Below are 24,075 nucleotides of genomic sequence, written 5' to 3'. Positions count from 1 at the left end.
GGAGTTATATTCACAAATGATAAAAATGGTCCTATCTTGCAATGCTAAAGAACATTTCTGGATCCAGACGGTCGTCCGGATCACCCCCAACATTTAATCAGTTCTTCCATATCCCATTTCGGACAATTCCTGAAAAAGTTTAGTCCAAATACACTCAGAACTTTTCAAGATATTTATTTTGAACACAAACAAACAAACGCCGACAAACACCTGACGTCCGCGCTGCGCTTGGCGGAGGTAATAAAAACACCTGTTGTGATGTAGAGAGGACATTCTGGGCTTTCCAGGATATGTGATATGTGATATGTTGGGTTTGCCCAATGACATAGAAGACATGTCTTCCCAAAATGGCTGCCATACTAACAGCATGTTTTATGGACACGAGAAGTTATTACATATATCTGGTTATTGTGTTTTTAAAGCAGAATATAGAGTTGTATTTGTTCAGACTGCTCTATTTAAACCACTATTGCTAACATCTAGGCCTGTCTCGATAATCAATAAATCAATTAACTGCACACGAACTTCAGAGTATTTCAGGGTTATTTCTCAGTTTTCTGTCAAAAGTGACAATGATTCATAATCAGAAATACGAATACGTTTTCTACTGATCTATTTTTTCTCATCAATACACTTTGGGGAAATATTTTTGTCATCATGTTTCTGTGGAAGGTGGAATGTGTTTCTCTTGTGCTAACCAACAATGCATTGAGTGCAATTTTTTTTTTTTTACAGAGACTTGATACTCCATTTTATTTACATTTTTTATTGTGTGTGGTTTTTATTAAAGTGTTTTTTTCCTTAACAGAGACAAAGATAAGATATGCCTTTATTAGACCCACAAGGGGAAATTCCAGACAGTGTCTATTTTTTGTTGTTGTTGTTTTGATTGTGATGTTTATTTAAGTGCTATTTTTGCTAAAAGAGACTGAGAGTCCATTTTATTTTCATTGGATGTTTGTCTTTTTTGTTGTTATTTATTTATTTATTTATCATTCTGTTTTATATTTATATTATTTATTTATAATGTTTGTTTATTTGATTTAAAATTATAATGTTAAATACCTTTGAGAAATTACATTTTATTGCTTTTGACACAGTGTACCCGCATTATATGCCATAAAATGGTCTCAAAATAATGTTGACAATAATATCGTTTATCTGCAATAGTTTGTAGGACAATTATCGTCCAGCAAAATTTGCCATCATGACAGGCCTAGTAACATTTGATCTGTTCTGACATTTTTTGGTTGACAAAAGTGTAGTTTGGAGCAAAGGAGGGATAGCAGAAATGTGTAACCAATAAGGGAAACTGCTTCTTGCAATATCATTCATTGTATGACTGATAATTTGTGGCATGAAAAGTTTCAAGTTCCGTTCAGTTCAGCTGCAATACCTTTCAAAGTTTTATTTCATGCCCAATGGTATTTATAACTGTAGAAATGGAATATAGAAATATAGCCAAGTAGAGCTACAAACTGCTTTTCATTGTAAAAAAATTGTTTGATATAAACAAATATTATTCAGTTGGCAGTGGCGCTTGATAACTTTGTCCACTGCAAAAGACATCGAATACAAAATAAATAACACATTTTCTGACAACCCCCCCCCGCAACTATTGTAGCATATTGTTTTCAACCAAGATAATAATTTATTTACTTTTATTTTTCTGGGTCTTAGGAAGTAGGTTAGTTAAGTAAGTTGTGGAAGGAAACTGGAACTCGAAAATAAGAGTTTAACTTTCAAAATAAAATATCACACGTTACATTCATCGTTACATTAATCTGTAATAGTGTACCATATAGGGAAGTATTGTGCTTCAGGTGAAATATATTGAATATATTTTATTTATATCTGTTATTACGTGTATTTATCGCATTATAATGAATTCAACCATGCGAGGTGATATATTTTGAAAATATCAACCGGAACGGTACCCTTTATTAAAATCTCAACCTTCACCAATGCTTTCAGCGTAGTGTTGTTGCTGACATAAACACACACAAAGACACAAATGCTAACTAAATTCATCACCACACGCCTCGAAAATTGCACACAATAAAGAACTGCCGACTCGATGACAAGTAAGCTTCAAACTAGTCTGACTAATGCCAGGACCGGTTTCATTAGTTAACGCAATAGCGTAAAAACCTGGCTTAGCTATGCTATGTAGCTTTAGCTTGTTGACATGCGTTGATGTTGATGTGCTTTTTCTTGGGTAGATCATTCATTAACCAAATGGTGACGTTTTTACTCGTAAAAAGGTGTATCTTTTTTTTAGGAGAGCTGTCACTATAAACTACATACTATAAACTCAATGTACATGGTGTTATTTCAATGATTTACCTGTGGGCGGCTTCACATTGTTGATTTTTCACATTTGGAAATGCTTTTCTCGTACAGAAAAATGACGAGGGACGTTTACTGTATTATTCTCTCTCCATATATATGAATATATACTGTATTAATGTGTTGTACAATCTAAAGGGATGCAGTGCAAGAGCCGAATGAGTAATTGTCGTTATAAACACAACACTGTTTTGATTGACACTGTCAAGAGGTATTAATTTAGCAATACTTTGTATTAAGTACTTCTATTTATCATTGTCGTTTGCAATGATGTAGAATGCAGTGCCATGGTTTTGCAATGATGTAGAATGCACTGCAATGTCTAATATTTTTACTTTGTTGTGTAGCTCAACAGTATCCCGATATGTTAACCAAGAACCAACATGCAATGGTGCCACTGTCCCATTCAAATGCCCTATTGGATTTGGATCTAATGACAGCCTCGGCCTGTATGAGTAAGCCAGGAAATGAAAAGCAACCACAGATAATACTTTTTATGTGGGATGTCATTCAAAGACTAATTGGTGAATAATTATTCATGACATTATACAGCTTGGTATTTAAAATAGGTCTCTGTGAGTTTGCCGCACATTAAACACACCACTGTTGACAGAGGAGGAATAAAGCCCGACTAATCTACATCCACACCCAGCAAGGCAAAATATTTGAATTTTCCTGATCAACTATGTGTAAAATTCATGATTAATTAACATGCTCTATGAATGTTCAGAACTCCTGTTTCAGTGACACTGTATTGAGAATAATGCTAGCTGGCAGGAGGAGTTGTCACGTGTGACTGGAGCTCAGCTTCTCATCTTTATAACACAAACTAGTTGAGGCTGACAGCAATTTATCAACAATCAGTTACACACTTTTGACATACTTTTTCAACACTCAATCAATTTTTATGCTCTTCCCTTGTCTGAAAGGGTCAAACGCCACACCAAATACCAACATAGCTGAAAGCAGTTGAGCAGCTGTGCTTCTTAGCGAAGCATAGATATTTCTCCGAAAGCTGTTACTGGGATGAGAATGGGATCATGCTTTGTAAAAGGCAATAAACGGTCTTACATTAAATTATTTCCACAAGTTTAGCATTTCTCCTCACAAATGTACAAATGCACAATGTGAGAAATAGAGAAAGCATGTAATAAATATGACACATGTCCAATGTCTTATCTCTGTCTTACTTAGATGTAGCCGATGAAATGGAGTACGACGAGAAACTGGCACACTTCCGCCAAACACGCCTCAATCCCTTCGATCGCAGTGAGGAAGAGGATGGTAGTCTCCAAAAGGGCAGGACGCCCCCACAGCAGGGTAATGTTATTTACATGACACTAAGGCCAGGTGTACCTCATGATACGATACAATTTTGCAATACGTGGCTCACAATAACGATAATGTCTCAATACGGCAAGAGGGAGCAGCATAATTGAACCAAGAACAAACAGCAATGCAGTCGACCCTAGCCACATCACAGTTGGCTTCACTCTATTACATTTTTTCATAAATATATGAATTAATAAATTACTGTTTTATGGTTGAATACGGCCTATTATTAGTAAAGAAATGCTTATTTTTTTGCCTAAATTAAGCATTTTCAACCACAAAAATGGCCAAATGAACTAAAATACAAATATAAGATATTCAGAAGATTCATTCAAAAATGTTTTGCTATGTTGTATTCTACACTGGTCACTAGGTGTCAGTAATGTTCATGTAATGTTTGGTCAGGCACACAAGCATTAGACTTGATCGCCGGAACAACAGGGTTTTTTGCAAGTTTGAATTATCGCCCAACAGGCACAATAATAATAATTAGGGATGTCCGATATTGGCTCTTTTGCCTATAACCGATATGCTGATATTGTCCAACTCTCAATTTCCGATTTTGATATCAATCGATACCGTTGTGTAACATCACATATCTTTTTCTTGAGTAAAATTCTTCTGATGAGATTTGTTGGCTACTCCACCCATCTCTTGAGTAGATCATTCAAGTATTACATACCGTCATGGAAAAAAATTATTAGACCACCAGTTGTTTCTTCTGTTATTGATCCATTTTAATGCCTGATACTTATTTTATTTTATGTTCTTGTTTTATATTCTTATTTTTTTGTATTAAAACTACTGATTAATTGCCACATCCAATATGGCAGCGACGCTGCCGTACGGTCCAGCAATGCGGCATCTACGTACAGTATATGTGTAACCCGCCCTGTTTCGCACTGCCCGCACCGGGGCTTGAACACAGGACCTTCTCAATGGAGGCGAGAGCGCTGACCACACGGCCAAAAGGCCGGACTGTTGACCGCGTGTTCAGCGCAGCTCTCAAGGCAGAGGGAGTGAGGTTTACCAACGTACACTTGCACAGCCTCGCAGGCTGGCATCCGTTACATATGGTTTTGACAACAGCGCCTCCTGTTTCCCAGCATGCTTTCCTGTACTGTTGTTGTGAATGGCTGCTAAGTTACATGTTACATGACGGTATGTAACACATGTTTAGAGCTCACATAGTTGTTGGTTATTTGACATTATTCGTTGGTAGTGTCTTGTCTGTTGTTATCTAACTATTACGTTGCTGTGTGATGGGTTTTTTTTAGCTCTTTCCTTAAAAAGCTCTGTTAGTCTGCTAGCTAAATATATAGTTACTTCATCCTCACAGACTTGTAAGCAGCACAACATTAACTACATGATGCAACAAGTTTAGCAATTTTGCAAATTTGCAACGTTGGCACTGAAAGCTCTGTATCGGCTTTCATTGTAGGGAAAACGATACCAAAGTTGGCCGATATCACATTTTTATACCACTATCGGTCTGACAATTATCCATCCATCCACCTTCAGTGCCGCTTATCCTCACTGGGGTCGCGGGTATGCTGGAGCCTATCCCAGCTGACTTTGGGCGAGAGGTGGGGTACACCCTGGCCTGGTCGCCAGTCAATCGCGGGGCACATATAGACAAACAACCATTCACACTCACATTCATACCTATGGACATTTTAGAGTCGCCAATTAACCTAACATGCATGTTTTTGGAATGTGGGAGGAAACTGGAATACCAAGAGAAAACCCACGCACGGGGTGAAGCCCAACGGAAATTTGAACCCAGATCTTCCCGATCTCCTGACTGTGTGGCCAACATGCTAACCACTAGGCCACCGTGCGGCCCCCCGGCAAATATCGGTGGATATTATTGGAAATCTCTAATAATATGCTTAATCATCATAATCATAACACGAGCTACTGTTGCGGCCTTATTCCACTCCAAGATAAAACTCAACTCTGAACTCCCGACATCACTTCCTGTCCTCCACACATCCAGAACACATTTATTGCAACACACACGAGCATCATTCTTATTTATGGTATGTGTATGGTGTATGTGTATGGTGAGGGGTTTTACAGCCTTAAAACATATATAATAATTGTAAAAAATTCAAGTTGGCTACTTTGCGGATTTCACTTATTGCAGCCTATTTTGGGAACCTGTACTCCAGTTTCCTCCCACATTCTAAAAACATGCATGTCAGGTTAATTCAGTGGTTCTCAATTATTTCCTGTCAGTCAACTAAATGGGATAGGCTCTGGCTCACTCATGACCATGACCAAGCGGTAGAACAACAGTCTATTTTTGCTATTTAATATTTGTTAATTGTAGATGTATCAAATGTATTTGAATTCCCACATCTTCTCTGGACTGTGAACGTTCATCAAGATGTCAACTGGACCTACTATACATTACATTAGATTAAAAGGAATTGAAACCTCTAGTTACCTATATTGTTGTTTACAGGATGTATCTTGCAAGGAAGTCTGTCACTCAATCCGTATAATAATTTGGCAGTTTGAAAATCACAAGTTTTGATGGATTATGAATAGGTAATTATTCATTTTAAATGAGTTTATTCTCATATTGAAAATGTTGGATAGGCATTTGTTGAGGCTGAGGAAATGAAAAGTCAGTGTAAGCATTGCTTTTGTGACACTTCCTGTATTTGCTCATTTCGGACCAACATCAGTAGTCAGATTATTAAAAAGTTAGTCCTGTCTTCTGTGTTTTCTGCTTCATTGCCTTCTCTTGACATGTTTTGCTCTGAGGTGTACAGAGGTGAGAATATTTTTTTTTGTAAAGCTGTTTTTAGTGTTGTCGCAGCTGTGGGATCTTTTTGAGTTGCTAATGTAAATCCGGTGAAAATGTAATGGTTTTTAAGATTTCTTTATCCAGCTCAGTTAACTACACTTCATTATCTTTATCCCCTCCAGGTATAATATACTCCTGCTGAAAAATTCTAAGACCAGTTGAAAAATTGCAAGAATTTACATTTTGCACTGTTGGGTCTTAAGGAGGTTCCAAGTAGAACTTCAAAATGCAAAAAGAAGAAATGAGAGTGAGACAAGAAAATATTGATTAAGCAATTTATTGTAAACAAACATTAAACTGAAATAGGCTGTTCATCATTTGAACAAAAGTTTAAGAACATTGCTAAAAAAACAAACCAAACTCCCCTGAAATAGAAATAAAATGTTCAAAAAAGGACTTCGTAAAGAGTAGCTGCACCATTCTTGAGAATCATCTCAAAAATTGGTTTGTGCATGCTTGATGCCAGTGTTTGCAGGAGGCTAGTGGAAATGTTGCTCCAGGTGGTGAAAATGGCTTCACGGAGGGCATCAACTGTCTGAAACTGATGTCCAATTTTGTAAACGTCCCTTGCCATCCATCCCCAAATGTTCTCACCTGGATTTAGATCAGGGGAACACGCCAAATGGTTCAAAAGAATGACATTATTCCTCTGGAAGAAGTCATTTGTCAGGCGGGCATTGTGAACTTCAGCATCGTCCTGTTGAAAAACCCAGTCATTACCACACAGATGAGGGCCTTCAGTCATGAGGGATGCCCCCTGCAACATCTCCACATAGCCAGCTGCTGTTAGACGCCCCTGCACAACCTGTGTTTAGTGCTGTCATGCACATTCCAAATGGGCAATTTAGTGGCGTTGAAGGAGACAAGGCCTTTTAAAGACGTTTTTTGTTCTTAAAACCCTTTTCTCGCAGATGCTGTTTGATGGTTATTGGACTGCACATAGCACCAGTAACAACCTTCATTTGGGCCAAGGATCGTTCCGTGTCTTGACGGACAGTCAGTCGGATCCTCCAGTTCAGGGCCGGTGAAATTTTTTTGTGGTCTACCACTTTTTTGTTCCATAACCCTCAAGATCCTTTAAAAAGTTTAAAATGACTGTCTTACTGCGTTCAACCTCAGCAGCAATGGTGCGCTGCGAGAGGCCTTGCTTCCGCAGCTCAGCAATCTGACCACGTTTGAAGAAAGATTTGTTGCCTTTGCTAACAAGAGATCATGCAAGCGTGAATACAATACAATACGTGAAAAAATGACACTGAATCCACATTTGTCAGGATTTTGGCATTTTGAGGTCAGCTGATAAAAACCTATCTCTGTTCAGGTCCAACATGGCAAAATGTAAATGCTTGCAATTTTTCAACTGATCTTAAAATTTTGATCAGGAGTGTTTTTTTTGTCTCTGTGTAATAATGCTTAAAATCTTTTGACGAAATTCTGCGTTTATAGCATTTTTGGGTGGGCCTCCACAGCAGCCGCCGCTGCTTGTTGGGGAGAAAAACCACAGAGTGACAGAAGAGAGTCGCCAAACACAACGCTAGTCATTTTTAACAAAGACAAAGCCGCTAGGGATTGGTAAAGTCTCCGGATCAGTTCAGAACAACAGAATGAAAAACCTTCTCCGGTGGAGTTTTATACTTCAAGATTGCTGATTCGCTCATTTCACTGTCAATCAAAAAGGAATTCCACCTCAGACAGATCATTCAATCGTCATGCAGAAGCCGAGCGTCCTGGCCAGCCCACTGCCCCATAGACCTCCAGAGACGCTGAGCGTCCGATGGGCGGGTCAAAGCCCAGCATTTAATTCACGTAGTGGAACAACCCACTCTACGCTTCCCCTTCGAAGTCAGTAGGCGCTCAGCGTCCGACTGTGTAAAAGCTCCGTGGCGCTGTGGGGATTTACTTGAAATATTGAGCATGATTAATTTTATAGTAAGAATGGGTTGAACTTTGAAGCTTTACTTTTGTCCACTCGCAACTGCTATGATTCAAGTCTGCATATTAATTTGATACCAAATGGAAAGGGACGTGATAGAGCAGCATCCAAAGTACAAAAATACATTAAACCAGCGATAAAGCCTCATTTATGGGGGAATCCCTACTCTCTCATCCTGATACGCACATACATTCACAGGTTTTCACAGTGCGGGGGTTGTAACACCAATATAAATATTCAAGATTAAACAGCCTTAATGCACAACATAATCAAACTTACTTGTTCATAAAACCCTTCACAGAGCAATGAAGAACTTCATGCTGTCTTCTTCCTTCTTTCTGCTGACGGTGCACTCTGTGCTGTGGGTGTTCGGCACTAATAGTTGTCATTTTTATTCACGTACCCCCGTGACAATCGGCATACGCGTAGCCCCCTTTGGAACCCTATGTTTTAGGCCATGACTGTAGATTGTTGTTTGCCACTGCTGCTTTGAGTGGCTATAAAAATAACATAAAACCAGCCCCAATTCAATCAGCATGTCACCGTTTTAAGCATCCTTTTAAATAGGCCCAAAAAACTATTATCCTACAGCCATCTTGTCATAATCAGGCCATCAGTATTTAATACTTGACACCAAATAAGATTGTTTAATAATGAGAATGTTGTTTGTGACCAATTATGTAACAGCTTGCAACCACAGTGACGTTAAAGACACAAAGAGATGAGTATCAAAGTTCAGACGATGTGGTGTAAAGCAGTTTTAATGACATGTTGTTTACCTTTAGCTTTTTTCCTCTCTTTAGAAGCGAGACAGGAGCTGTTTTCTGGGACCAGAATTCAAAGTTCAGACAGAACCATGGACCTTGGTTTAGCTGAGGACCACTTCTCAAGACCTGTGGTAAACAGCTTTTATGCTATTTAATTAATTTGGTTGCAAGTGAGTTGTAACAGAAGGATTTGAATGTATTTATTGGGTTTGTTACATATTACAGGGTTCGTTTGTGGCCTCCGACATAGAGCAGTTAAAACTAGCCATTGAGGAGTGCAAGAAGCTGATCTTAGAGCTGCCAGAACACTCGGAAAGACAAAAGGACACGGTGGTGAAACTGATCCACCTACGGCTCAAACTGCAGGAGCTGAAGGTTGGTCCTGAGAGGAGAATAATATACTGTATATCACATTCCTATGTGATGCAGGTTGAACAGATTTCTGTTGTATTGTTTCTGAAAATGTAATCTAATCAATATACGTATGTAATGCTTCAGATAAGAAACACATTAACCTCAGAAACATCACAATGATATGTGCAAGTTTGTATATAATTATAATGTGACCATTGTCATAATGTGAAACGTGTGAAACACTGATGTTGTCTGTCAGTAGTAGAATTGTCAAGGAAGTCATATAAATGTCATATATTTTATTTTATTCCATAGTCTGTGTATTTTAAAATATTGATTGAGTAGTGTGTATTTAATGTAGTTTTTGTTCATGTGCCTCCTCAAGGACCCTGATGAGGATGAGCCAAACCTGAGAATGGTTCTAGAGCATCGATTCTCCAAGGAGAAGAGCAAGAGTGTAAAACAAACATGTGATAAATGTAGCGCTATCATCTGGGGCCTCATTCAAACATGGTACACCTGCACAGGTGAGGTACACAAATAGATATAAATTTAGCAGACACTTCTTTTAACTTATTTTTTGTATGTACAGTATAGATGTAAGACTTAATTGAGTTTCCAACTTGTACATTTAATTGCCTCATTATTTATCAGAATTTACAGAATGTCAACTGTTCATTCCTACCAAATTGGAGACATCCTGACTGTTGTTAAAATTATCTAAAGATATTTTACTTTGTTTTGTTAGGTTGCTATTATCGCTGCCATAGCAAATGTATGAACCTGATCACTAAGCCCTGTGTGAGGTCAAAAGTCAGCCATCAGTCCGAGTATGAGTTAAGCATCTGTCCTGAGATCGGCCTTGATAGACAAGACTACCGTTGCGCAGAATGTCGCACACCCATTTCTCTGAGTGAGTATAACTGGGAAGTGTGTCCATGTTGATGTAACCGTGTCCAACTCTGTTGTACTGTAGAGTGCAAAAATACAAATCACAGATCTGGTACAAAACTAAATTGCAGATACAAGTTTGAACTAATCTTCAGTTGGAAACTGCTGCTTTATGGCAAAGCAAGGCGTCGATTCATTTGAGTAACAGGTCGGCTAAGGCAGATCAAAGATGTGCAGAGTAACTGAGGTCTTTGTGTAATGTATAAAGCAAATGTTTAGGTCAGTGGTGGACACACTTTTTCTTACTATAAAACATATACTGTATATATATATATATATATATATATATATATACACTCCTGATCAAAATCTTTAGCTGAAAAATTGCTAGAATTAGCATTTTGCACATTTGGATCTTAATGAGGTTTTAAGTAGAGCTACAATATGCAAACGCAAGAAGGGGGAGTGAGACAAAAAACATTTGGAATTTGTAATTTAAACAAAACAAAAAGTAGGGTTGTTTATCACCTGATCAAAAGTTTGAGACCATAGGCTATAAAAGCCAAAATCTGCTCAACGTTTTCATTTTCTGTCAGGCATTCACACTGTCATGCCCTCATGATGGCTAAAGCTAAGAAGCTTCCTCTGTTTGAACGCGGTCGGATTGTTGAGCTGCATCAGCAAGGCCTCTCGCAGCGTGCCATTTCTGCTGAGGTTGAAAGATCATTATGGAACAAACAGTCATTATGGAACAAACAGTCAAGTGGTAGACCCAAAAAAATCACACCTGCGCTGAGCCGGAGGATCCGATTTGCTGTCCATCAAGACACAGAGCGGTCTTCGACCCACATTAAGGCCCTTATTGGTGCCGACTGCAGCGCAATAACCATCAGACGACATCTGCGGGAAAAGGGTTTAAAAAAACAAAAACGAAAGACCTCGTCTCCTTCAGTGCCACAAAACTGCCCGTTTAGACTTTGCCAGGGAGCATCAAACACAGGACATTGAAAGGTGGAAAAAAGTTTTATTCTCTGATGAGAAAAAATGTAACCTTGACGGTCCAGATGCCTTCAAAAGTTACTGGCATGACAAGGAGATCCCATCTGAGATGTTTTCTACCCAGCACAGTGGATGGGCCTCCATCATGATCTGAGTTGCTTTTTCATTCACTGGAATACTGGAGCTTCCGGTGGTGCAGGCTCGTCAAACGGCGGATGCTTACGTGCAGATGTTGCAGCAGGCATCCCTCAGAACTGAGGGCTCTCGTCTGTGTGGTAACAGCTGGGTTTTTCAACAGGACAACGCTGTAGTTCACAATGCTCGGTTGACAAAGGACTTTTTCAGGGAGAATAATATCACTCTTTTGGACCATCCTGCATGTTCACCTGATTTAAATCCCATAGACCAGTGGCCCCCAACCTTTTTTGACCCACGGACCGGCTTGAGTTCCCACAAATCTCCCGCGCACTGGGGTGGGGTGTTTGTACATTATAGCGATCTAATTTATCTTATTTATTATGTATTGTGTAAGACATGAACAACGTAAATGAAAGCACAAAATGAATGCAGACCCACCATCCACCAGTTCAAACCTGGAGTTTTTCCAGAGAGATTACAGTATTACATCGCTGTTTGATGTGTGTGGTAAAAGGCAGTGTGCTAGCATTAATTAACTTTAGACAAATGTGCACATTAGCACTCAATAAGCTATCAAAACTTACCTTAATGCATTCCCACATGGTATCAGCATTTGGGACCAAATATGAGGTGAAAGAAAAATGCTAAAAATACAGTAGTAGTCTATCTGTGCGGCACGAGAAAAGTTAGAACACGCACAATGGACATGCGTCAAGTGACGGATGTAACAGAGAGAATCCGTCCACTTTTCAAAATAAAACATCATGGAAATTTTTTTTTCTTTCTGTGCGGCCCGGTACCAACTGACCCACGGCCCGGTACGGAATCACTGCTATAGAGAACATTTTGGGATGGATGGGAAGGGAAGTTTATAAAAATGGCCATCAGTTCCAGACAGTTGATGCCCTTCGTGAAGCCATCTTCACCACTTGGAGCAATGTTCCCAATAGCCTCCTGGAAACACTCGCATCAAGCATGCCCAAACCAATATTTGAAGTGATTAACAAGAACGGTGGATCTACTCATTACTGAGTCCTACTGAGAATTTTTTTTGTTCTGGTTTGGAGAGTTTTTTGTTATTACCATCGTTTTTGAGAGATGGTCTTAAACTTTTGATCAGCTGTTGAACAGCCTATTTCAGTTTAATTGTTGTTTTCAATAAATTACTTTTTCAAAGTGCTTTTTGTCTCACTCCTCCTTCTCGCTTTTGCATAATGTAGCTTTACTTAAAACCTCATAAAGATCCAAATGTGCAAAATGCAAATTCTAGCAATTTTTCAACCGGCCTTAAGATTTTGATCAGGTCTGTATTTTTATAAATCAAACTTTGAAAGTACTATACTAAATACGAATGATTAGTATTTCACATTCACAGTTTCAAAGTAGACCATTCAATCATTCACAATTCAATTCAATATTAATAAAGATAATTACAAATAATTCCTCAATAGATGTGTACATAACCTGAGTACCGGTAATACTGTATGTCAGTCAGAATAGCTACATAGCGTTCATTAGACACACAGTTCATGTATTACGTTAAGTTAGCATTTGCTATCAAACATTACAGATCCACAAAAATGATTACGCAAAAGACAATTCAGCCAAAATCATGGAAACATATTAAAAAGGTTTCAGCAACGGGCATATATTCCAATTAATCATGAAATAATAGTTTTAACAGGTGGAAGTTTAGAAAACACGCATTTCTATAGTGGAGTTCAGGACGCAAAGCCATCAAACACGCCACTTTTTTTCTACATAACTAGCCACTACAAATGAAAGGATAACTTTTGTTATAGATATAGGCATCGTACCGGTGAGTTAGTTTATCCGTAATCAGAATAATAAATATGAAAGTTGCATCTCTGTGTGTAGCTTGAGACGTCTGTTTACCACCCAATCTTTGTTGAGGAGCACCAGCGAATCAAGAGGTGAGCTTAATGACAGCTGACTGATGTCATATGAGATCTACAAAGTGAAATTTATGTGATCAACCCACACTACCTTCGCGATCAACCGGTAGCTCGTGATCGACGTAATGGGCAATGAGCATGGAATGTATATCTGTGTAATTCGGCAGTAAAATAATTTTGATTTCAAATACTAAAATGAATACTTTGTTGATGTTCCTTTTTATTTCTAAAGGTATTATTTGGTCTTCTAAGGTCATATACAGTCATGGAAAAAATGATTAGACCACCCTTGTTTTCATCAGTTTATTGTTCATTTTAATGTCTGGTACAACTAAAAGTACAATTGTTTGGACAAATATAATGCTGACAACAAAAATAGCTCATAAGAGTTAATTTTTTTGGCAGTACAATGCCACGGCTATGTAAGAACCTAAGTTATTTTGGTCATCAAGAAAACCATGGAAATGGCTAATTATCAGCTCTTAAATTAAACTCTTATGAGCTGTTTCTGTTTGTGTTAATTATATTTGTCCAAACAAATGTACCTTCAGTTTGTATCAGGCATTAAAATGAACAAGAAACTGAGGAAACAAGGTGGTCTAATAATTGTTTCCATGACTATTTGCACATCAAATATGAATTGCCCACTTTCCCTTGTCTGACTTTGACATTGATTGGCCTTCCGTCTCAGCTCTCTCTTCACCACAATAGACCAGTACAGCAACTGTGCCGATCCGCCTGTTGACAATCCCGCGCCAACTTAAAAAAAAAAATCTTTTAATCATCAAATTTCTAGCAGACAGTTTGCTGCAGGATTTCATTAGTATTGGCAACTGTTTATAGTTTTCCCCACCTTGACGAAAGCCTCAAGAGAAACAGCCGCAACGCGTGATGGTCTTACCAGACTAGCACAGCCCTGCATGCTTAATTTTCAAAAAGGAGCAAGTCACGGCAAAATTGCGTCCTTTTTTCTGAAGGGGAAAATAATGTCTTTGAATTGCATGTCAACTCAATGACATGGCGGGATACCAGCCCAGATATTGTGATCTGATCTGGAGTTTATAAACTGCTCCATTACAAGGCTCCATTCTGTATGGCTCTGGACTGACAACAATAAGAAAAGAAAACATCACCTTGTGCAGTTTTTTTTCGAATGAATTACTCCACAGGAACTGCCTGTAGCGACTTTAGAGCACATCAAAGAAAAATTTGATAGAGGGGGATTAGTGGGGACTATGTTTTGGAATTTGCACCAAGCTTTGGATACTGTTAATCACTTTGTTCTTCTTAATAAGTTAGCTAATTTTAAACTCTCAGATGAGGCACATAAATGGCTACATTGGTATTTGGCTGGCCGCTCCGAATGCGTCAGGATGCTCTCAAATGTGCGTAGTATGGGGGTGCCACAAGGTTCACTGTTTGGACCCCTTCTATTTTTCCACGTACATTAATGATCTCACATTGGTTTGTGATGAGGAGGAAATGTTAATACAGTATATGCTGATGACACAGCACTGTTTTTCATATGGACAGCACGCAAAAAATTGGCAACCAAATTTTTTGCGCGTATGGAAAGAGTAAATTCATAAACGTAGTTAAGTACAATATCTGTAATTTAACATGAGAATACGAGAACCCACACCTTTACCTGTTTAAAACAAATATTTATAGAACCAAACCTGTGTTCTGGCAGGGTGGTACACTATAGTAGCAAAATACGGACTGCCCATGTCAACTGCAGGCTACTGGGAAGCAACGTAACAGGGTTGTGATTGCATTATCCATCCATCCATCCATCCATCCATCCATTTTCTATGCCGCTTATCCTCACTAGCGTCGCGGGGGTATGCTGGAGCCTATTCCAGCTGACTTTGGGCGAGAGGCAGGGTACACCCTGGACTGCTCGCCTGTCAATCGCACGGCAGATACACTCACATTCATACCAATGGATAATGGCGAAAAACCTTCAAAACTCCTCTGTTACAGAGCGTGAATGGAAGCTAGTGGGGATTTGCTTAGTTTACCGAGTGCAGCTGTGTGTGCGCGCATGCGCGACTCATGCTGAATGAGTATATAGTATTTTCACCGTGTTGTATTTTACTGCTTTAATGTAAGGACCATTTTACCATGCCCACTGACGACGTGCAGGTTCTGAGTGAAAAAAGACGAGAGGCCTTTCTCAACACACATAACACATTCTGGCCTTCACAATAAAAGCGCTCTTTGTCACATTGTCCTTCAAAATAAGAACGCTCTTTGTCACATTTGTCTAAATGTGTAAACAAAATAAGGGTGCCATTAAAACATCTTACATTAATAACGCAATTGAAATTACATCTTTGACTACATCGTCCTTAATCACAAGCGCAAGTATTAGTTTGTTGAAGATTTTGTAGCAATACAGTATGTGCTGAGGCTGACATCCCATGAGAAAAGATAGCTAAGCTACATCCGTTTCTCAATTACTGGACAAAATGGACCAGTGGTGTATTGCATCAATAAATGTAAGGATTTTTGCATTTAATTCACTAACCCAAATAGCACACACTCTATGCTGGTAAAATAAGTGGGAAAGGTAAAAAACTGAATTCTACAAAATTAAAACGGGAAAAAAATGAATTTGGGGAAAAAAGAAAACGGATTTTATAGGGCCCTAAGAGAGTAAAATAAAAAAAAAAGTCATATATTCTAAGTCCCACCACAAATTGATCTATAACCATGTCAAATGATTAGTCCTACCCTAAAAGTATTTTGCATGCCCATTTTTTTCCAATTTTATCTTTTATTGTATTAGGAACCTGACTCACAGAGGTTTAAAAAAGCAAAAAAATATTGTTGGTCATGCTGTGTAATAAAAGAGTAAATTCAGCAATACTTTGGTTGCATTATTTTTAATGCTTTGAAGAGCTATTTTCATAACATAAAGCCTATAACAAAAGCCTATTATTATTTAAAAAAACACACAAAAAAAGATGTATTGGATCGGCAAGACTATGAAAGGATCGGATCGGGACATCCCTAATTAGAAGCATTATTTTCATCTGCTATATTCATTATGTTTGACACGGAGGAAGATAAGCTTTCACTGTTGTTAGAGTGCCTTGTTTTCAATTATTTCATGTCTTTAACACGCTCTGCACATTCACCCAATTGCAGCAAACACTTTAAATGGCATATTCAGCATTATTTGCATATATATGCAAGCTATTGTACAAAGATACTGGAATAAGCTTCCTATGTACTTGAAAAATATGACCAACTATCATTTACAAGTTTTCTCATCTTGTAAAAGAATAGTTACTGAGCAACCAACGTTGATAGCTGATAACAGATTTATTAGGCTGATAATGTATTATAGGTATTAGGTATTCAAGTTGACTCTTTGGGGAATTACTCAATTGTGGGAAAGGTATTAACTTACTATATATTGCTGCATGGACTTTTTATGTACTGTATACTTTTCTTACTAAAAGTAAATTACAAATTGTACATTACTTAATTGACAACTAGGGCAGGCACTTTATAGATTATACATTTTAATGTATGTATAGGTACCTTTTTATGTGGTTAGGAGTGGCAAGGTAATGTAATTGTGTGAGGCTCTCGTATGACGTGTTGTCAATATTGTTGCAATGTGTTGTATTGTTATTGTGTAGACTGAATATGACTGTTGTTGTATACAGTATGTTGTTATGTTATCGTATACAATATGATGGGTTATATTATGGCTCTTAGGTGTATGAGTGTATGTTAGTTGTTCACTACAGATGGAAATTAGCATCTTGCTAAATCTGGTGTATGAATCTATTATTGGTGTACAATGTCAAGTGGACATTGTCAAAAAAAATCATAAAAAAAAATGCATTCTAACAAACAACCACATTATTATTGTTATTACATTACAGTGATTGTTGTTGTTGATAGTTTCATAATTACGATTTGATCTGCAAAAATTGAACCTTGAATTTTAATGAATAGCTAAACTGTTTTGCACCATTTCTGTGATTTGTTTATGTGCAAAGTTTACATCTGATTCAATGAGTGTCTAATGCGACTGCACTGTGTGGAATATAATCTGGAGGTTTAGACATACAGCATTATGCAGTATATTTGCGAAAGGAGTCTTTTATCTAATGATCTGCTGTACTCTGCCACATTAATATGGTAGGGGGTGTGCCGAGTGAGGCCAGACAGTGTGACTACACAGGCCAGTATTACTGCAGTACGTGCCACTGGAATGACACAGCCATCATCCCTGCACGAGTCATCCACAACTGGGAGTTTGAACCTCGCAAGGTATATTTTAATACTTCTGTGCATTTTATAAAAGAGAGGTAATAGTGTAAGAGAAGGTGAGCACTTAAGTTGAAGCACTAAGAACAGACTTGAGAGGAGAATCAACTTTCCAAACAGAAAGTCATTATTTACAGTACATGGCCTGTAAAACAAAGAGCTTTTCGCATGTCACTAAAAGCGAGTCAGCCAGATGTGACTTTAGACATTTTTTTTTAATGAAATTGCATAGCCTTATCTGATGGATTTGCCAATTTGGACAACTTATTTTTTCTACCCAGGTTTGTCGATCCTCGCTCCGCTACCTGGCCCTGATGATGTCACGGCCTGTGCTGAAGCTGAAAGAAATTAACCCACTGCTGTTTAACTTTGTAGAAGAACTGGTTGAGATCAGGGTGAGTTGGCAGCCAATTCAGTTATACCCAGTGTACATCAAAATAGGGCAACTAATGATGATTTTAATAATTGATTAATCTGTAGATAATTTTTTCGATTAATCAATGAATCTCATAAAAAAAAAAGCATAACACATTTTTAATTTCTGCCTCTTAGAAGCGATCGCTTTAAGAATGCATGAATGGACATTTTCCCTCCCCAAAATCATAGCAGAGAGGGCGAGGACGAGGGATCTGACACCGAAACTGAAGTAGAGATGTATAAACAATCAAATGACAAACACTCTACTGCAAATGAATGAGTCACTGGCACAGACTGCTACATGTGCATCACCAACAAATAAATGAGAAATAACAAATAAATAAACTTTAGGGGCAGGCTTTGTGGTTGGCATCGGCTCGTCTGCTCTAGGGTGAAGGGCGGTGCCTTATTTGATGGTAAAGTTGTGAAGCACATAGCATGATGATATGGCCTGCCCTGGACAGGCAAGGACATAGCGATTTGTAGTTTCACTGTTCTACCACGAGTTTTTGTGTGTTGTGCATAAATGTACGCATTTTCCTACGCACAAGTACAAGTGGATAAATCCCATACTTTGCGTGAGAATGTTCTTATGCATGCTCTACTCACATCTCTGCAATGAGTCAAAAATGTTGATTGCTCTTTTCCAAAGTCAAAGCCGATGTGTGTGACTGTCCAGTTTTGCCTGTAACAAAGATAATAGGTCTGCTTTCACAGATGACTAAGGAAATTAATATAGGCCCATTTGAGGGCTGAAATCGGGATATTTACAGTTTTTAAATGAAACGATTAATCGATTAATTGGATAATCACGATTCTTCGTTGCAGCTCTAGATCAAATAAAACTTTGGCTCTAACATGTTCACTACTAGCTTTGGATGCTCCACGAAAATAATTTAATTAGATGGTAATTTTGTTACAGAACTTTCATAAAAATGTACTTAGCAGTAATATAAATTTGCTGTTCACTGCACCATGTACACTCAAGAAAGATAAAGGCCATTAACGTCTAGGGAATAATAAAGTGAGGACTTTGTGATTTTGTGTTTCTCATTCTAGAAACTTCGCCAAGATATTCTACTGATGAAACCCTATTTTATTACCTGCAAGGAAGCCATGGAAGCTCGGCTGCTACTCCAGGTCAGCAATATAACAGTGGTCCTCAATAGGCGGCCTGTGGTCCATATCTGGCCCACCAGAGCTCTTCATTTGGCCCGTAATACATCACCCATTAATGCAATAATGCAACAATTCAGTCTAACCAGAAAAATGCTCATTCGTGCAGTACGTACTTTGCTCTGCAGGTAGCAAACATGGGGTCTTAGGTGTCACAATGAAGCAGCAGTAGAAAAAGATGGCTCGCATCGAAACAACTATTATATATATATATATACCCTGAAAATTGGTCGTTTAAGAGCGACTGGACTAAAAAATATGCATTTACCAAAAACGCAGTGGGGAAGCCAATATGTTTTCCATCCATTTTCTGTGCCGCTTATCCTAAATAGAGCCCCGGGGGTATGCTGGAGCCTATCCCAGGTGACTTCGGGCGAGAGGCGGGCTACACCCTGGGCTGGTTGCCAGCCAATCGCAGGGCACATATAGACAACCAACCATTTACACTCACATTGACAATTTACAGTCTCCAAATAACCTAACATGCATGTTTTTGGAATGTGGGAGGAAACCGGAGTACCCGGAGAAAACCCACGCACGCATGGGGAGAACAAGCAAACTCCACACAGAGATGCCCAACGGAGATTCGAACCCAGGTCTTCCTGATCTCCTGACTGTATGGCCAACATGCTAACCACTCTGGCACCATGCAGCCCGCCCATGTGTTTTACTGTTGCATTTTTAAATTTGGGCCCGTGCAAGACTGGAATTTTGTGGCATGATACACAACAGATAATATGAGTCTGTTGACACTCACTGTGTCTTGTCGAGAAAACGTCTGGCTTGTGGACCTACAGTTTGTACTGAAGTAACTGAGGACCCCTTCAACATAGTCTCTCTATGCAGAAGCTGACCTGGCAGGGCTGCTGTCAGGCAGTAAGTCCTGTACAACAGCGACATCCAGTGAGCAAGAGATGTAAGCCAAACATGTAAATGCTTTTTGCTCAACTATTCCTAGGGGTTCTTTCTTGAACAGTACTAATTAATTGAAAGAAATATAGTTGACATTCTTCAAATAATTGCTCTAATAATTGGGAAAATTAAAAAAAAAAAAATATATATATATATATATATATATATATATATTAAAAAATTGGAAAACAGACAGCCCGTTTTTGTTTAATGTTAATCCAAGCAAGCACTATAAACTTAATAAAAATGTCCTAATGGTCTGACTGTGTGTGCGTGTGTGTGAGACAGCTATACTAAACCCACAGGATGCAATAACTTGGATTCCTTTGTATTTTGATATCAGCTTCAGGACCGCCAGCATTTTGTGGAGAACGATGACATGTACTCACTACAGGATTTGATTGACATCTCCAGTGGTCGACTCAGCTGTTCGCTCACAGAAGTTCACACCACATTTGCAAAACACATCAAGCTGGACTGCGATGTGAGTGAAAAAGAGCACATATTTTGTACCACTTCGAACAAAAGCAATTTCCACTCACTAGCACAGTTAGGTACACCTGCACAGTCTAGTCAATGTCTGCCTAGATGTCTGCCTTTATAAATATATTGATACTATATTTGTAACATTGCTACCTCAATCTATAATGGATTTTCAAAAATTAATAAATTATAGCTGTTTTCTGGTTGACTATGGCCCATGAGACAAAAAATATTGAAAACCACGTCATATGTAGTATTCTACTGAACGCCAGTAATGTTACATTGCTGAGACATTACCTTCCATTACATTACCGTACCTTAACATGTGCTGCATGGCGAGTCAGCCATGGACGCAGAATGGAAAAAAAAGCTCTCCTCTCATTCTGTGTGGAAGTGGTATGTTTTTTTTTTGCTTCTTACTTTGTTCTTCTTCCCCAGTCAATTTCAAACCCTTTCTTCAGTTATACAAAAAATATATTGGAGGCTAACTAGTTAGCTCAGGAGCTTGCTATGCTTTAAGTGGTGGCCATCTCTTGTGGCCCTGCAGCGATCCCGTGGCCTGTGCATAAAAGTTGAGCAATGTGATGTAAAGACAGATGGCACTAGTCTAGTGCGTACGTGTATGCCAGGTGCATGTCAGACTGTCTGCCGTATCTGTCATTGTTTAATGCCATACGATTGGCCCACATTACATTGGAGACACTACAGTAACAAAGACCTTTTCCAATTGCTGACGTGTGAATTATTATCTCTTATTATATCCCCTATCATGTCTACTATATTATGAGTGTAAAGGTGACTATAGGGATGTTGTGTCATGTCTACATGGCTCTAATAAGTGTAAAAACTGCAGTTAGGGTCAAAAACATGTTTTCTATGCTCTAACTATGAAAATATTCAAATTATTAATATTGAATCCTACTTTGGAAATTCACTTATCACAGTCAGTTCTGCAGGGATCGCGATAAGAAAGGAACGACTGTACACAGGGGAGTGCTTAATCCTGTCACGTTTTTTCTTTGTTTCCATGTAGCGTTGCCAGGCCAAAGGCTTTGTGTGTGAGCTATGTAAGGAGGGAGATATCCTCTTCCCCTTTGACAGTCACACCTCAGTTTGCCACGACTGCTCCGCCGTCTTTCACAGGTTTGTCATCAACAGTCAGCCAAGGAAATACTTTATCTCCAGCTAATCACTCAAGACAGTGCTATACTGGACTCACTTGCAGCAGCGGTTTAATTTTTATGAATTATTTTATATTGTTACATACATTTTACATAACTGATAATAAATATGTACTAAATAAATATAACTCAACTAAATAAATATTTACCTCCGCAATTAAATATTTCTTTTATGTATATTTTTGTATAAATTAAACTGGAATTGCCTAATTTAAGCAAAAGATAAAAGCTGAATGGAAAGGCATAAATTCAGATCAGCATTAGTTTGTTCACATGAATGCACAAGCCATGTGAAACAAAATCAGTCACTCTTGCCTACTTGTTGAGAAACATAAGCATGTCACAATATGAAAGCTGCTTAGTTTCTCCTTCTTACACCCACGGTGTAAGAAGGAGAGGTTCCGCAGGTCCTTCATACCGACCGCTGTCAGGCTCTACAACACCTGTACCACCTGAACTATGTTGTGGTCAATATGTATTCTTTACACTGTATTCTTTACTTGCATATCTTGCTTGCTGCTGTAACAAGTGAATTTCCCCGCTGTGGGATAAATAAAGTACAAATACAATAGTTAGTCTAGCAGCTAAACACCCTCTCCTTGCAGGGACATCGATGTGTGTAATACATATTTCCATCCAGTCTGTGAAACCTCACCCCATTCATTTTCATACAGTCTGTGTTGTTGGCATTGGAATATTTACAACAAATGATTGTTTACTTTCTGTTTCAATTCTCCGCAGCTGTTTTTTAGACATTAAAACAATCAGTTATGAAATAGTTTGCTGCCAAGTAGAGATATGTTATGCTTGACACATCAGAATCCTCAGCATTGAGCAGAGTACAGTTGACCAACTGCTGAATCACAATCAATGTGTTCAAAAGTTAACATGTAATTGTCATGTTTCTCTTTAGAGACTGTTACTATGACAACTCAACAACGTGTCCACGTTGTGCCCGGATGACGGAGCGAAAGCAAGATGAAGACACAAAAGATGCATAAAGATGCCGTGTGAAGGGATATATGTTGACATAAAGAAAGCATGGAAGTAAAATTAACATTGTTTATCTTCCTGCATATTATATACAGGAGTTAAAAGCCTCCACTTTATTTGACGTAAAGACTGCACAGAAATACAATCTGGTATTGAAATGTAAAGATGAAGATGCTACATATTAAGTGCTGGTCCATCTACTTTAACCATAACTAAAGCTGGTCCATAACTCTAAGTCATTTTGACATTAAAAATTTCATGGTTATTTGTCATTTGTCAGCCCATAACTTGAAAAGTATTTAAAGCATGATATAATTGTACTTGTTCTTGTAAGGATACATGTATGACTGTGCTATATTTCATTCCAAACAGTGAATTCATTCCAGAGTGATATCTATCCAAACCCAATTCATGTGAATACTCATGCACATTGTGTGCCCAAGATTGTCAGGTTCCATGAAGCTGGCAACCAAACGTCTTCATACACTTGGCAAAGTGTTAATGGTTTCTATCATATTGTAGTTAAAGCACATTTTATCCAAAAGATGTCAAAAGACACCTTTGACATAGTGTAACTGTTGACCTAAAATATTTGTTTTAAAATAATGACTCTTTGCTGTATTATCTTTCAGCATGATGCACTGTTTATTTCCTCTCAAACTAATGGACATCTGTGGTGTCAGTGAATACTATTTTGCTGTTGAAAAAAAATCATGTGGTGTGATGCGCGAATAAAGTATTGACATAATTGAAAGCATTCCTTTAAAATCCACTATATTTCTGCAGAAGCTCTTAATCTCCCTTTCCACCAACATTTCCAGGATCTTTTTACCCGGGTAAAATAAGTTAGAAAGTTGAAAGACCTCGCTGTGGCGACCCCTGACGGGAAAAGCCGAAGCACAACAATTCTATTACCTTTGTAATTGCAAGAAATCATTGTCCGAAGTGTGATGAGTGTTTATTGAATAAGACGTAGACTGAAAAAGTACTTTGATGACATTAATTGGAGTTCTGAAAGCTAGCTAGTTGGACTCTATGACTCGCCCTTTCGACAAATGAACCGCAGTGTAGAGACCATCTCGAATCTCACCCTGCGTTGTTTAACCAAATATCGCGAGACTTGATG

At 38.4% G+C, this 24,075-nt stretch overlaps 1 protein-coding gene across 1 annotated transcript; it reads left to right on the top strand.

The window, feature by feature from the left end:
• The first annotated feature begins 1,956 nt into the window (after positions 1 to 1,956).
• On the top strand, positions 1,957 to 23,697 carry def8 (differentially expressed in FDCP 8 homolog). The gene is made up of 12 exons (XM_054771742.1): positions 1,957 to 2,084; positions 3,544 to 3,669; positions 9,233 to 9,327; positions 9,422 to 9,571; positions 9,936 to 10,077; positions 10,299 to 10,463; positions 17,663 to 17,790; positions 18,069 to 18,182; positions 19,264 to 19,344; positions 20,636 to 20,776; positions 21,809 to 21,918; positions 22,870 to 23,697. Exons 1-12 carry the CDS (start codon positions 2,078 to 2,080, stop codon positions 22,955 to 22,957), a joined length of 1,347 nt encoding a protein of 448 aa, XP_054627717.1. The 5' UTR covers positions 1,957 to 2,077; the 3' UTR covers positions 22,958 to 23,697.
• The last annotated feature ends 378 nt before the right edge of the window (positions 23,698 to 24,075 follow it).

This window comes from Dunckerocampus dactyliophorus, chromosome 3 (assembly GCF_027744805.1).
Source record: "Dunckerocampus dactyliophorus isolate RoL2022-P2 chromosome 3, RoL_Ddac_1.1, whole genome shotgun sequence".
Taxonomy (NCBI): Eukaryota; Metazoa; Chordata; class Actinopteri; order Syngnathiformes; family Syngnathidae; genus Dunckerocampus; species Dunckerocampus dactyliophorus.
The sequence above is the reverse complement of the archived record's forward strand: the minus strand, read 5'-3'. Positions and strand labels throughout refer to the sequence as shown.

Bases quoted from the DNA above. Each gene is read 5' to 3' on its own strand.
- def8 (XM_054771742.1), top strand. The intron at 20,777-21,808 runs GTGAGTGAAAAA...GTTTCCATGTAG, and splicing joins ACATCAAGCTGGACTGCGAT to CGTTGCCAGGCCAAAGGCTT. The intron at 21,919-22,869 runs GTTTGTCATCAA...GTTTCTCTTTAG, and splicing joins TGCTCCGCCGTCTTTCACAG to AGACTGTTACTATGACAACT.